Source organism: Ornithorhynchus anatinus, chromosome 14 (assembly GCF_004115215.2).
Source record: "Ornithorhynchus anatinus isolate Pmale09 chromosome 14, mOrnAna1.pri.v4, whole genome shotgun sequence".
Lineage (NCBI taxonomy): Eukaryota > Metazoa > Chordata > Mammalia > Monotremata > Ornithorhynchidae > Ornithorhynchus > Ornithorhynchus anatinus.
The window spans coordinates 9,067,501-9,082,313 of record NC_041741.1 but is presented as its reverse complement, the minus strand read 5'-3'; the positions used below and the strand labels follow the sequence as shown (position 1 = coordinate 9,082,313).

General features: G+C 43.6%; 1 protein-coding gene across 4 annotated transcripts in view; it reads left to right on the top strand.

Annotated features, from left to right (window-relative positions):
• Positions 1-14,433, top strand: part of NOVA1 (NOVA alternative splicing regulator 1) — a 146,269-nt gene extending 131,836 nt beyond the window's left edge. For all 4 annotated transcript variants that reach the window (XM_029079497.2, XM_029079495.2, XM_029079496.2 and 1 more), the window contains one exon: positions 13,415-14,433. In XM_029079497.2, coding sequence (XP_028935330.1) covers positions 13,415-14,419 — 1,005 coding nt within the window. In that variant the 3' untranslated portion in view covers positions 14,420-14,433. The remainder of the gene's footprint in view (positions 1-13,414) is intronic.
• Positions 14,434-14,813: the final 380 nt, after the last annotated feature.

Here is a 14,813-nt window from a genome sequence, read left to right as displayed (position 1 = left end):
TAAGTATCTAATTGATGACCAGAAGGAGATTTAAGACCTGTGAGATTCTGGCTGAGTAGATAGATAAATCGCTTAGAAATCTTTTCCTTTTCCTTTGTCATCTTTCTGTCATGTATCTTCTCTTCCTCCCTGTTTGGCTCCTCCTTTTTCCTTTGTCTCCCCACACTCCAATCCCCCAAAGGTAAAAAGGACTCCCCAGAGTTGGCCCGCAGTGTAGTCTAGTGGCTAGAGCTTGGGGCCTGGGAGTCAGAAGGCCCTGCGCTCTACTCCCAATTCCTCCACTCATCTGCTGTGCTTACTTTGGGAAATTCAGTTCTCTTGTGCCTGTTATTTCATCTGTAGAATGAGCATTAAGACTGAGTGCCCCATGTGGAACATGGACTGTCCCCAACCTGTTTAGCCTCTATCTAACCCAGCATAATTTAGTAGAGTGCCTGGCACGTAGTAAGCACTTAACAAATACCATAAAAAACAACAAATCAAGAGCATGGGAACCAGTCATGGAGAGCCCCTGGTCATTTCTGGAAAGCCCACCTTAGCTTTTCCTGTTTCAGTGAGACACATTTCAACTAATTCACAAAAATGCTAAAAAGACTAGTTGCAAATCCACCTTTTGTTTGAATTGGAAGTGGGGCCCTAAGCCATTTGTGCCAGTAAGGAAACAGATGGGTTCAGGAGTTTTTGTTGTTGCTAATGAACCTCTGTTTGACATCCTGTAGACACAGCCAATATAAATACGAAGGTAAGTGAAACTGGTGTCTCCAGTTTTGTTCAGTAAAACATTTTAACAGAGAAAGGGATTCCACCGTGTATTCCCTTCTCTGTGGAGAATGGAGATTGTGAGAGTGAGGCAAAAATACATTCTAGAAGCCAGGGGAGGACGCACCCTACTTACTACCAACCAAAAGGCTCAGAGAGCATTCTTTCACTGAGCTTCCCTTTCCTCACTTTCTAATCACAATGGGCCCAATTGTGAATGCATTTTTTTGCCTTTGGCATTGGGATGTCCATAGGTCCTTTTATATAAATTTTTTCTTTTTCGGAAGCTAATGCCCTAAGTGATCATTTTTGTTTGCTTGATACTTGAGTCTCCCCTCTTCTTCACTTTTTAAAAATAGCTTTTCAAAAAAATGATTAATATTGAGTTACTGGATTGCTTAGAAGCCAATTTTAACTACAGAAGTCTGGGTGGTTTAAAACATTAATATGATTTAAATCTGTGCTTCATTAAAGTTTCCAAGAATGCATCACTGTGTACCCATTTCCAATAAGCTGTGAACACTTGGTTCACACTTATAATAATATAATTTGGTAAATTGTGTTCATGCTTCTGTAACTTTTCATATGCTAGTTATTTGTTGTTCATTTACCCCAAGCATAAATATAATAGGAATAATTCAAGCTATTTTATTTTCTTAATTGTAGTCATTTGTGATACTAAATTATCACCTACCAGGGAGATACCAAAATTCAGCTTTCTAATGGGGTCTTCTAAAGAGGAATACTACTTTTTCGAACAGTTTATGATTACATTAAATTGTAATTACTGTTTCACGGGGATGTTAAGATAATAAAAGCACTTTCAGATCATCTACAGTCCAGGGCTTACTTGAAATTACACAAGGCAGTAAGATGAAATCAAGCCCGAAGAGAAGTATATCAATGAACAATTCTTATTGATCACCCTATGTAGAAGATAATTTATCGAATTAGTTTCAAGAACATAATCTGTCAGTGGTCAGGAGGCTGAATTTTTATGTCTTTTGTAGGAAAAAAGTCACAGTAAAAAAAATTAGAGTTGGATTAAAATAACATCATATTGTCTTAATCTTTGTGTGGCATTTAACCCATTTTAGTAGCCCTATATTTTTCTCTTTCTAGAATTCCCAAAATCCATGACGATTCTATTCTCACTGAGTTTTATTTTACATAAAACATTAAAATTGATTTCTTCCTTATTCTGCTTCTGGTTTTGACTCCTTTCAAATCAATATTTTAGGTATTTAGATAATGCATCCAAATTACCGTCCCTAATATGTGCCAAGGACTGGAGCGGGGACTAGATTACTAATAATCTTACAATGAATTCATTACAAGATAATGACTGAGATTGTCATCATTTCATTTTCATATTCTTTGTGGAAGAATCAAAATTAGCTGTAAACCAGTATTTTGGAGATGTTCTTTGGCACAAGGGTATGTTTTCTATGCACATATCTGCTCACTCTGTGTGTGCTACTGTGCATGATGTTAAAGTTGTAATCCATTAGGGCATCAGTCGTAGTTTACAAAATACGGTCGAACCTACACAAAGTCCACTAAAAAAATTTGCTTTGCTAAACTTTAAAGCAATTTTAAGATTTTTAGATAGCGTATAATCAATCAGTAGTATTTGAGTATCTACATGCAGAGCACTGTGCTAAGTGCTTAGGACACTGCAATTTAAAGTGTTCCTTGACCTAGCCTTCTTGAAATTTTGAGCTTGCATCTGTTCAACATGCCATAGAAACATTTCCGTGACTGCCTTGGGCCAGTGTGCACCAGCTATCGTGGCAGAGGCACTCCCTCGTTCGTTTGTGGATGCTGCCGCGTTCCCTCAGCAGCACATCTTTGAACTGAAGGGCAGCCCTGTACAGGGCAGTTAGGCTGACCAGTGGGATTCGAATCATCCCTAAACCTCTTCGTCTGCTTTTTAAGAATGGCATCAATTGAAATTGGTCTACTGAGACATTCTCGCTCTCCTCACAGACCCATTATTGAAGATTTTTGTTTGTAGAAGGGGAAAAAGACATCTCTGATAGAAAAAATAAACTGACATTTTTTGGAAACATATTGTTGCTATAATGCTGATCGAGCCAGGCTTACTTAAATCATTACTAAGAAATCAATCAGTGGTATTTACTGAGTGCAGAGCACTGTACTAAGTGCTTGGGAGAGCACAATACAACCAAGTTAGCAGACACATTCCTCGCCCACAGCAGGCACTCAAGTCCTGACGTGAACCCCTGAACGACAGGAAGGGGAGGGGAAATTTGCGGAACGGGAGCTCCTCCTGTCTCTGTCTCCCCCCACCCCAGCTTTGAACGGATCCCTGCTGGCCCCAAGCTCCGCTTCGAACCCAGTGAATGTGCAGATCTTCTCCCGTGAGCGAAGAGTCTGCAAGGATTTTCCCAGGATTCCAGTAGGGTCACCCAGCCCTGATCCCTGGAGCCGTTTTGCCAAATGCCACCACTTACCAGTAATATTTAAGATTGATGTCAGTGACAGCATGGTGTTATTTATCTTGTGTCCTGTTTTCCATAAGTACCTAAAACCTAGGTGTTCCTACCTGAGCTTGGCCAAAAGCACCAGGGTCCGTCTCCTGGATTGGAATGGTGTGGCCCTCTGGTTATCCCCCCTCAGCCTGGCCTGGTCCTTTGACAGCAGTGGGAGCAAGCCCACCTACACGGGAGAATGCCCTTACCTCCCCTTTCTGGGCTCGAGAGCCTGAGCCATCGTGCACTGAATTCCTCTCATAAAGATATGACCCACGAGTCGTTTTCCACTGGGGCCCAGCCTACATCCAGAGCTGAAAAATATTTTTATTCTTGACCTGGATGGAGTATAACGCGTGTACAGAAAGTTCATAGTTGTTAACACGTCGGGAAGGGGTTTTGAGCCCTCGAGAGGGTAGATTTGAAATACAAAATCATCTTGACTGGATGGCAAATAAGGGGCAAAAAAATGTTACCTGGGTAAATTTGGAGTAATGGCTAAAAGATTAAACCAACTTCATAAATATAAGACAGGAGAGCGGCCAGGCACGGTAGAAAATGTTTATAGCATTCTATATGATGAGTAAGTGTCAGCAGTGTAGAGCTGCTACTTTGAAAAATCAGCCTGTATTAAAAACAAAGCTTGCAAGAAATGTGAAACTAAGTTTTCACTTGGTTCAGCACTAACTAGACAACTATTAGGCTCCTGGATCTAGCTTTTGGTCTCCCTTTTGTAGAGGAATCTGGAGAAGCTGCTAAAAAATAATGAAGCTTATTTAAAAAAATGGAAAATGAAACAAGCTGGACTAGATGTCCCTTTAGGCTTCTTCCACTTTGAAACCTTTGATAATGGCCTGATCATACCAGTCATAAAGAGTAAATTGGCTACCTTTAGATGTGTGTCCACTAAAGTCTCTAAGGCATTGTTTAGTAAATGACTGTTCAAAGTACACTTCAGATGGTATGGAATACCTACTCCAAAGACATTTTCTTCCCTAGGTAAATCATTCTCACTGGTAGCAAGTTTCAAGACAAGACCTCAAGATACCTTGCAGAGAACTAATCCTAAAGTCTATTACTGTAGTGGTCTAATACATCTCCCAATTTAATGAAAGTAAAGATTTGTGTTTGTTATTCTGGGGTACCGCACCACGGAGTTGCTTAATAATTGCCACTAGTACCATGTGTACACAAAGTGACACGTTCCCAGCCCGCAAAAAGCATACGCTCTTAATGGGAGAGAAGAACATGAAAATATTTACAACTAGAAAGGTCAAAAATAAACTGAGCTTAAATGCATAACAGTGCAAAGAAGGGTATTACTAAGTTCAGACATGCTCTGTTAGGATTGCTTGATAGGCTCAAACTAAAGGATATCAAAAATTAGTTTATATTCCATATAAATATATCCTTGCTTATGTCCCATTTTTCTTTCCTAATAAAATGCCATGAAAAGTAATGGTTTGCAAATGCCCTCCAAAAGGAAAACTATTTTTGCACCATCATTCAATCAGTAATGTTTCCCGAGTGCTCAGTGCTTGAAAGAATACAAATGAGATAGAAAGAAGGATCCTGCCCTCAAGGAGATGAAAATATAGCAGGATGACTGCCAGACAGACCCAGGCAGTTGAAAAATAGTTGGAGGGAGAAAGGGAAACAATGCTATGCTGGTAGCAGAGGGTGAAAGAGTAGATAAGTGAATTTTTAAGTCAGTGAAAGTCAAGAACGTGCTAAGGATAGCTGTTGGATGGATGGCACCTGGGAAGGCCCTCCATGAAGGTATGTTTTTGAGCACTTACTATGTGCTAAGCACTGTACTAAACACTTGGAAGAATACAACAGAATTAGCAGACACATCTCTTCCACTCCCCCACCCCCAAGAGGAGATGGATTTTCAAGAGCGTTTTGAGTGTTGGGAGAACTGTGGTCCAGTGGATCTGAGGGAAGACTGAGTCACTGAAGCAGGAAGTGAGTGATTCTGGGAGATTTTCCTAGGGATTTGGAGGTTGGCCTGGGCAATCTTTGCTGGGAGCTTAAGGAAAGAATGCAGCACCTTTCTGTTGCTCCTGACTCCCAGGCTCTTTCCATTAAGCCCATGCTGCTTTCATGAGTTCCTGTAAAATTCGTTCTCAGCCACGCAAAAGTGGGTCACACACAGAGTCTCAATATAGGAACCGAATTCATTTTTTGTCCGTCTTAACTCAGGTTTATCAATTCTTTAAAAAAAAAGTTTGAATGAGAAGATGGACTCCAACATTCTAGGGTTTGTTTCTTTTTTGGCAAAACTCCCATTCCCTTCATCTGGGTGTTCCAAATTCTAAATAATTAGCAGAAGCAGTCATGAATGACGGATACTTGTAATACTTCATAACCATTTTCAGTGTCTTAGTTTTACAAGATTGGAGTCAGAAGCAGAGCCCTGGGAAAGCTGACTGATAAGTATATTTTTTCAGTGAATATTTAACCATGTTATTCCTGATATTATGGGTACAACTGAAATATTACTTTTGTCCTCAATCACTTTTCATTTCCCCAAAACACTATCTGTACTCTGGCTATCCTGCCAAATCTAAATTTTTTTCAAGTTATGTTAATTTTATCTCTTTCCTAATCCTGTATTAAAGATTCTGAGCCTGTTTCTCATTACTCTAGCCCCCAAGAGGATTTGGCTTTGATGCATCTCTAAACCCAGTCTTCAAAGAGAGTTCTGGGTTCAGATCAGCTCAGAGCTTGGAGGAAGGGAAGGAGCAGGGTGATAAACATTTCCTTTAAGTGGAAATGTGCACTTCTTTGTTGAGCAAGAAGCAAAAAAAAAAATTATCCCAAGGACTGTTCATGTCATTTATAGGTATTGAAAGTTTGAAATAAGATACTGTTTTAAACTTTCATTTGTTCTTTGTGACCACTTGCTTTCCAGGAGTCATCTTCCTGATCCATTTATGTCAGATAATATATGATTCCCCTCCCCACCCTCACCGTTCCAAAAGCCACGCGATACTTGATATTCAGAGAAGGACTTTTTTCCACCTTTCCTGAAATTCACTCATCTCTTGGGTGAAACGGGGTGTCAGTTTAAATTATGCAACACCATGGACAAGCACTTATCTTGTCTACCCAGGTGAAGAGTTGAACAAGAGCCCAGTGGAATTGCGGCAAATAATCTATAATGCATGTAATGATTCCCTGTGGGTCCCAGTTGGCTGACACTGTAGAGCTTCCAGAGGGCAGAATGATGTTGAACCACTCTAGCCATAGAAGGATCCGTAGCCTCTGGCGTCATAAGCAAGAGTTACTCCTCAAAGTAAATAAATAGGATTGAATGAAATAAAATGAAATAAATAAAATACAATAAGTCTGACAATGAAAATAGCTCAATCAATCAGTTGTATTCACTGAGTGCTTACTGCATATAGAGCACTGTACTCAGTGCTTGGAAAAGAACACTGTAACAGACAACACATTTCCTGCCCACAAGAAGCTTACAATCCAGAGGAGGAGACAGACATTACTATAAATAAAGGGTATGTACATAAATGCTGCGAGGCTGAGGGGACGGTGAATAAATGGAGCAGATCAGGGCAATGTGGAAGGGAATAGAAGACAGGGAAATGAGAGCTAGTCAGGGAAAGCATCTTTGAGGAGATGTGCCGTCAATAAGACTTATGAGGGTGAGCAGTAGAGAGAGAGAGGCAGACACATGGGCCCAAGGGACGGGCAGAGGCCTGGAGATCCACCGGAAACCTCAGGGCAGACTCTTTCCCAGCCTTCCCTTGTGGATGAAATGAATGAAGGCAAGTGAACTAAAACTAAACTGATTCAGATTGCTGAAGCATCTCGGTTCCCCCAGGAGAGAAAAAGTGGCATTTCCTTTAAGCAATTCTAAACCGGAGTAAAGCACCCCACAGAATCAGAGGGTTCAAATCTCGTTTTTTAATCAGATGCATTTCATGTTATCAATCCCATCAGAATCTGGGGGAAACGGTTTGAGAGGTTTGGATGCATTCACTTTCCTGGAGGGTTCAAAATGCCTAGGAGCACAGGAGCAAAACGGCCTGTAAACACAAAAGCACAGCCCACTCCCCTGAAGCTAAAAAGAGGGTGATAAATTTTTCAGAATTCCTATTTTTCATCTCATTTAATGCTCACATAGCTGACCTGATTGATATATTTCATAAATCTTGTTAGGTTGGTAATGTGTATATGCAAGTATGTATTGGTTCTATGTTGAGTTCATAGGTGATGTCATTAAAAGTATTACATCAGCACATGCCAAAAAACATGAATTTACCATCTCTATTGAAAAAGGAAAACTGCTTTATAATATGTTTCTTAATGTAACAAATTCTCCCCCAAAGGGGCTAACTAAAATAAGGCTGATTTCTAAACACCCCAGAATTAGCAATAGAGAGCTTAAATAATTTCTCACCTAAGTTTACTTATGGAAAAACAGGAACTATTTTACATTCACAGTTCATAAAATTCATCTTAGACTGTAAGCTCCTTGAGGCTAGGGATTGTGTCTACTACCTGTATTGTGGGGTTAGCCCAGCGTATCCAATTAATGGTATTTCTTGAGCACCTACTGGGTGCAGAACATTTAACTAATCACACGGGAGCATACAATATGAGTTGATAGAGACATTCCCTGCCCACAAGGAGTTTAAAATCTAGAGGAGACACACGTTAATATATATAAAAAAATGGATGTGTACATAAGAGCTCTGAGGCTGTGGGTGAGGTTAATAATAATAATGGCATTTAAGTGCTTACTGTATGCCAAGCACTATTCTAAGTGCTGGGGTATCTACAAGGTTATCTGTTTGGACACAGTCCCTGTTCCACAAGGGGCTCAGAGTTCAGGTATGAAAGAGCAGGATTTAATTCCCCATTTGTACAGATGAGGGGACTGAGGCACAAAGAAATGAAGTGACTCGCCCAAGGTCACAGAGCAGACAAGTGGTGAAGCAGGGAGTCGAACTCAGGTCCTCTGACTCCCGGGCCCGTGTTCTTTCTACTAACCGATGCTGCAAATCCCAGTGCAAGGAAGAGGGGAGTTGAGGGAATGTGGGCTTAGGAGGAAGAGATGTGATTTTAAATCGGCTTTGAAAGAGAGGAGAGTGGTGGTCTGTCAGATATGAAAGGGGTGAGAGTTCTAGGCCAGAGGCAGATAGGAAAGGGATGGGAATTCCAGGCCAAAGGCGGGATGAGGGCAAGGGGCTGGCAGCAAGATAGATAGATGAGATGGAGGTAAAGTGAGTAGGCTGGCATTAGAGGAGCAAAGTGAGCATGCTGGGTGATAGTAGGAAGTCAGTGAGATAAAGAAAGGAGGGGGCAAGGTGTTTGAGTACTTTAAACCCAGTACCTCCCTCCCACCCTACGCATCGATTAGACTGTAAGCCCGTCAAACGGCAGGGACTGTCTCTATCTGTTGCCGACTTGTTCATCCCAAGCGCTTAGTACAGTGCTCTGCACATAGTAAGCGCTCAATAAATACTATTGAATGAATTTACTGGGTCTTCACCAAACGGGTGAGGATACAGTGGTCTCTGCTGCCATTGAGTCCTCAGAGGTAGTCTGCATCTGTTCTCTCTGCCAGTCACCTCACAATGCCATCGTGCCCCCGGGCACGGGGGAGCCAGGAAAGAGAGGGAGGCTGGCTCGGTGCCAACCATCACCACTACCGCGTCGACAGTTCACATGCATGTCCTACTGGGTGCAGTCATCTTTCCCCTCAACCTCCATTTCTACAGGTGAGGTAACTGAGGCACAGAGAAGTTAAGTGATTTGCCCATGGTCACACAGCATGCTGGCGGCAGAGCCTTGCTTAGAACACAGGTCCTCCGACTCCCAGGCCTGTGCACTTGACAGTAGGCCATGCTGCTTCTGATTGCTTAGTTGTGTTCATGGAGCTTTAGGGTTGGGACTTGGACTGAAAATATGGGGCAAGCAAGTCACTTTTCTTCTGTACCCCTTAGTTTACAGAACAATGCTCACATAGGTCACTAAACCTCTCTGTTCCTCAGTTACCTCATCTGTAAAATGGGGATTAACTGTGAGCCTCACGTGGGACAACCTGATGACCCTGTATCTCCCCCAGCGCTTAGAACAGTGCTGTGCACATAGTAAGCGCTTAACAAATACCAACATTATTATTATTATTATTATTATTATTATTATATCATCACTGTCATCTCCAGTTAGCTCAGGTACTGAGGATCCCCACCAGGTGCCCCAACTTTGAGACGGAGTCTTTTCGGGACTCATCAAGCAGGAGACTGGCCACACGTCCATTTGCTTCGCCTACCAAAACTCTGATCCGCTTTGCACATTTTGTAAAAGCACAGCTGAAAGTTCTCACAGTAAGCTTCCACCCCCTTCTGCTGCCACAGAAGACACTGTTCAGCTGGAGACAGAGAACATACGGCGATTCAGCTTCCAGAATAACAATCTGTAGAGAAAATTCTCCAGTGGAAAAAAGATGCCCGGTTGCCCCAGCTGAAATACTGTAGTCATTTTGGAACCTGGTAGGGTAGAGACAACATTAGGGAAGAAAGGAGAGAAGTCAGCAGAAAGATGGGTAAGAAGTTTGAAAGTAGAAGGTTATAGATGAGACACATCTAAACTCAAGACACAAACGGTATGGTAGGTTTTCTATCTATGAGTAGCTGGGCCTTCAACCTTAAGTGTGTTTTGTGTGTGGTATTGTTAATTAAACTCCAAGCTCACATGATTCAACATTTGTCAATGGAATATTTTTCATTATCTTACTGTAGCACCATATTTGTTTTTGTTTGGTTTTTTTTTTGGCTTGTGGCAGGCAGCAGTGCACTGGGGTTAACAGAAATGTTAGCAGTGTCAAAATATGGACTAGCCTGGCCCAGAAAGTTTCTTCTTTTATCTGATTAGTGAATGTTTTTTAAAGTTAAAACCAATGCAGTTGAATGAGCCTTAAATAATTTCCGAGCTATTTCATAGAAAGTTGTTTCTCATGTTAGAATCCAATGCTTTTCTTCAAAATATAGCCAAATCATCAGCTTATCAAACACTGATATTTCTCAATTAAAAATCAGCACAGGAATAAAATCTCGACATGTTCCTAATTCGACATATTTAATTAGCATTTAGGAATGTAAGAGTCTGCCTTTAAAAGTTCAGAGGAAGAGAAGGGGTAATAACAGATTTCAAGCGAACAGTAACACCCCTTAAAAAAAGAAATTCCACCAGTCAAAGTATCACAATGATGGACGCTATTCAGGATAAACAAGAACCATATTTTAACTACCGTAGGAAATGTCTTCTGGAAACAGATTTTATTCACAGAATAAAATGATCAATACAGATAATTAGTAAAATCAAATTCTGTATTGATTTTCATATTTGGAGAATGTAAACTTGGCATGAATTCATAGTAGTGAGTTCTGACAGCATAGGTTTTTCATGAATTTTGGGTGATTCAGTCTAGAATTTAAAATTATGCAGCACCTACACTTTATTTTTTTTTTGGGGGGGGGAGCCAAAAAATATACTCATCCTCTTGAAATTGATGGCTAGTATTCTCAAAATTTCCACTTTAAAGGTGGACTTCAGATTTGTCTGAGAAATGATATAGTATCAAAAGGGTACCAAGTGAAATTTCTCAGAGAGCCAGGTACAGAGCTGTCATTCAATGAGATACTAATAAGCCTGCACAGGGCCTGGGTCCTAAAGGAGGGAATGGATGACTCCATCTTCATTTCGGGGATTCGGAAGAAGGTCAGTGTGTTTAATCTGTTCAGGGTAATATATCTTGCAAAAGGCCATTTGCAGCTGATACTGCAAAAATAGCAATGGCTAGGGAGGAAATTATTCGATAAAATGACTGGGCAAATATTTCTTTTTTTTCCCCCAGTTTGGGTATTCCCCCCCAGCCCCCTACATTTAAAGATGAGCTTTTTGGAAAGGGACAAGAAAGAGAGGAGAAGGCCAGCCCCAAACTCAAGAGGTAGAGGGGGCAAAAGAAGGGAAAATGAGAGTCTGAAATTGCTAGGAGGAAAGGGTGAGGGATAAGAGAAATGCTAAAATCTTGTGAATGTTTCCTGGGTACCCGCTGGTCCTGCTGTTTCAAAGAAACAGACAGTCCTCTGTACTAGCAAAAGGCCAAGACCGCTGCATCTGCTACTCTTGAAGCAATTCAAGGGAAGCGACCACTCAGAGACCATGCCTACGCTGCCCATTTCCCGATGAACGTCTTCATTTTCCAGCAAATCAGGGCAGGCCTCATTGAAATACCTCAGCAGAGATCTGCCACGCACCTAAAAACTCAAAACCTCCAGCACCGCTTCCGACGTGGGACGAGGCAAGCCGAGCAAGGCAGGGTCGTCGATCAGTCTCATTTCTGCCTGTGGTTTCCGCCTGTCCTGAGTCCCGCAGGCCAATCCCGCCAAATAGTAGGTTATCATCACCAGAGGGTCCCTTACAGCAATGGTTTTCAACTAGCTCCCCACACTTCCGGGGGCAATCAGCACAGGCCCTTTAGGTAAAGCACTCTAATGTTTACTTGGCTAAAAGAGTGTGAGGTTCACCTTTGCATTGACTTGTCTTGCTTTAGATAGCATTGTTCTCTCTAATGTAATGGCCTGTCAACTTTTAATTCTCCTTGCTGGGCACCTGCTGTCGTACAGCAGAATCTCCAGTGGCAAAGGCCAGGGCAGAACCCATTAGGTAAAACGCAAAAAAGCTCTGCCTCAGAAGCACAGCCTGCTACGGCAAGGTGAGTTCAGTCAAAGAACCATTCCAGTAAGATCAGGAACCATAAGCTCAGGCTATTTTAAAGTCAACCTGGTATCATCATTTTACCAAAAACGTATACTTTTAATGACATATTTTGGTCATGGCACTTCTGATGTACCTCTAGACTTCATCTGCGTGCTTTTGAAGTGAGGAATCCGATAGGATTCGACAGCAGCTTTAAAGGAAACTGTATCCCTTAAGTGACATTATAAAAATCAGTTCATCAATGATCATTTCGGATTCGCTTGCACCGTACATTTGGGAATAGGACCGGTTCACCACTTGGGTGAGCGTATGGACGCCGTCTGTGAAACCTGGCCAAGTAAAACGCACGTTAAGAGGCTTGATGGTCTTAGAATATGAATCTTGATTTTTGACTAAAGGACTGGAAGTATATAGACTTTTACGTCTGGTGGTTGAAACGGGTATTCTCCGTGCGTGTGTTCACGTTAAAACTTCCCTACGAAAACAGCAGCTCGTCAAGACATGTCGGTACCATGGTGATAGGCACTGTTGTAGATACATAGGTCTGGAGGGTGTCTCCTCAAAGGAGAGGGACCTGTCAGATTCATCTTGTAAATTCTGAAAGTCCATTTCTCCCGGGAATGCCATGGGAGAATCAAAGTGGGGAAAACCACCATGGAGCCAGCAGAAAAGAAGTTGTTTCGCAGCGCGCACCCTGGTAGAAAGGATATCCAGTCTCTAGACAAATGGCACCTGTAGAGCGCCCCTCCCCGGGGGCACCGGATGCGAATAAAACAGATTAGGTATCGGGTGACGTAGTCCCCTTTTAGATAACAGTGAAAGCTAAGGTCTAAGAAGGGAGTCTCCTGCCAGATCTAAGTTCAGATCAATGACTCAATCCTCCATCACTGCCTCTGTGTTTTTCTCTAGCTCTGTTTTAATTTTTCAGTCCATTCTGGCGCCCGGGGTTCTGAGTGGAAATGAGAGAGAAGGAAGACGGGTCTGTAGGGGCAGGCTTTCGGGAAACACACTGGAAAACGTTCTCATCTGTGGAGAACGACAGGAGGAGGAGGAGGAGGCCCTTCTCATTCCTCCGCTCATCGCCAGGGTCCAGCGCGAACCACAGCGGGTGGGGGAGGGGGGGACCGAAAGCTGCCCCGGGTTCACGATGTTTCCTCTGAGGTAGTGCTTCCCGTCTCCCTTGCCGGTCCCCACGCTCCCTAAAGAGTAGCTCCCGCCCGGGAGCCCCCCGGCCCTGCCACCGCCCCAGCCCGTCTCTGACCTGCGTCTGACCTGCCTCTCTCGCCGTCAAATTAGGTTTGCGCTAACCTGCCTCCTTCTTTCCCGCTTGTTCTAGGGTAGCGAATTATGATCGTATTTATGCGCAAAGCAGGAGTATTATTTATATGTATTTTTTTTAATTACAGGTAAAGATTATAGTTCCCAACAGCACAGCAGGTCTGATAATAGGGAAGGGAGGTGCTACAGTGAAGGCTATAATGGAGCAATCAGGGGCTTGGGTGCAGCTTTCCCAGAAACCAGATGGGATCAACTTGCAAGAGAGGGTTGTCACTGTGAGTGGAGAGCCCGAACAGAACCGCAAAGCTGTCGAACTGATCATCCAGAAGATACAAGAGGATCCACAGAGTGGCAGCTGCCTCAATATCAGTTATGCCAATGTCACAGGTCCAGTGGCCAATTCCAATCCGACGGGATCTCCTTATGCAAACACCGCGGAAGTGTTACCCACGGCCGCGGCGGCCGCGGGGCTGTTAGGACACGCCAACCTCGCTGGGGTCGCGGCCTTCCCGGCGGTCCTGTCCGGCTTCACGGGCAACGACCTGGTGGCCATCACCTCTGCACTTAACACGCTAGCCAGCTACGGATATAATCTCAACACGCTAGGGTTAGGCCTCAGTCAGGCGGCAGCGACGGGAGCTCTGGCCGCGGCGGCCGCCAGCGCCAACCCGGCAGCAGCAGCAGCCAACCTGTTGGCCACCTACGCCAGCGAAGCCTCGGCCGGCGGCAGCGCGGCCGGCGGCACGGCGGGGACGTTCGCGTTAGGTAGCCTGGCTGCTGCTACTGCTGCCACCAATGGATATTTTGGAGCTGCTTCCCCCCTAGCTGCCAGCGCCATCCTAGGCACAGAGAAATCCACAGATGGATCCAAGGATGTAGTGGAAATAGCCGTGCCCGAAAACTTAGTGGGCGCCATCCTTGGCAAAGGAGGGAAAACGTTAGTGGAATACCAGGAGTTGACTGGGGCAAGGATACAGATCTCCAAAAAGGGAGAGTTCGTTCCTGGCACGAGGAATCGGAAGGTAACCATTACGGGCACACCAGCCGCGACGCAGGCCGCGCAGTATCTGATCACGCAGAGGATCACCTATGAGCAAGGGGTGCGGGCCGCCAATCCCCAGAAAGTCGGTTGAGCTACCCCCCCCCCCCCCCCCCCCCCCCGGCCCGCCCCCGGCCCCTCCTCCCGCCCCCTCCCCTCCCCCGGTCCCTCCCCCTTACTCCCGCAATTGTTTTAACCCCCCTCCTGCCCCTCCCCCTCCCCCATTTTCAAGAAGGATGTACTGTACTTTGCAGAAGTGAAGTTTTTCTGTTATTAATATATAATTATGCAAATGAATGCGACTATGTTGACAATGTGTATATGTAAATAATATGTGTTTTACCAGATGTTTCATAGAAAGAATTTTTTCTCGATCTGTTTCGTTCTCTATACTTTGCTTGTGTATATTTGTCGGAGGTGTTTCTAGTGTAAGATTTAAGCCTGCCATTTTACCAGCATTATTGTAGTTTAATGATTGAATGTAGACA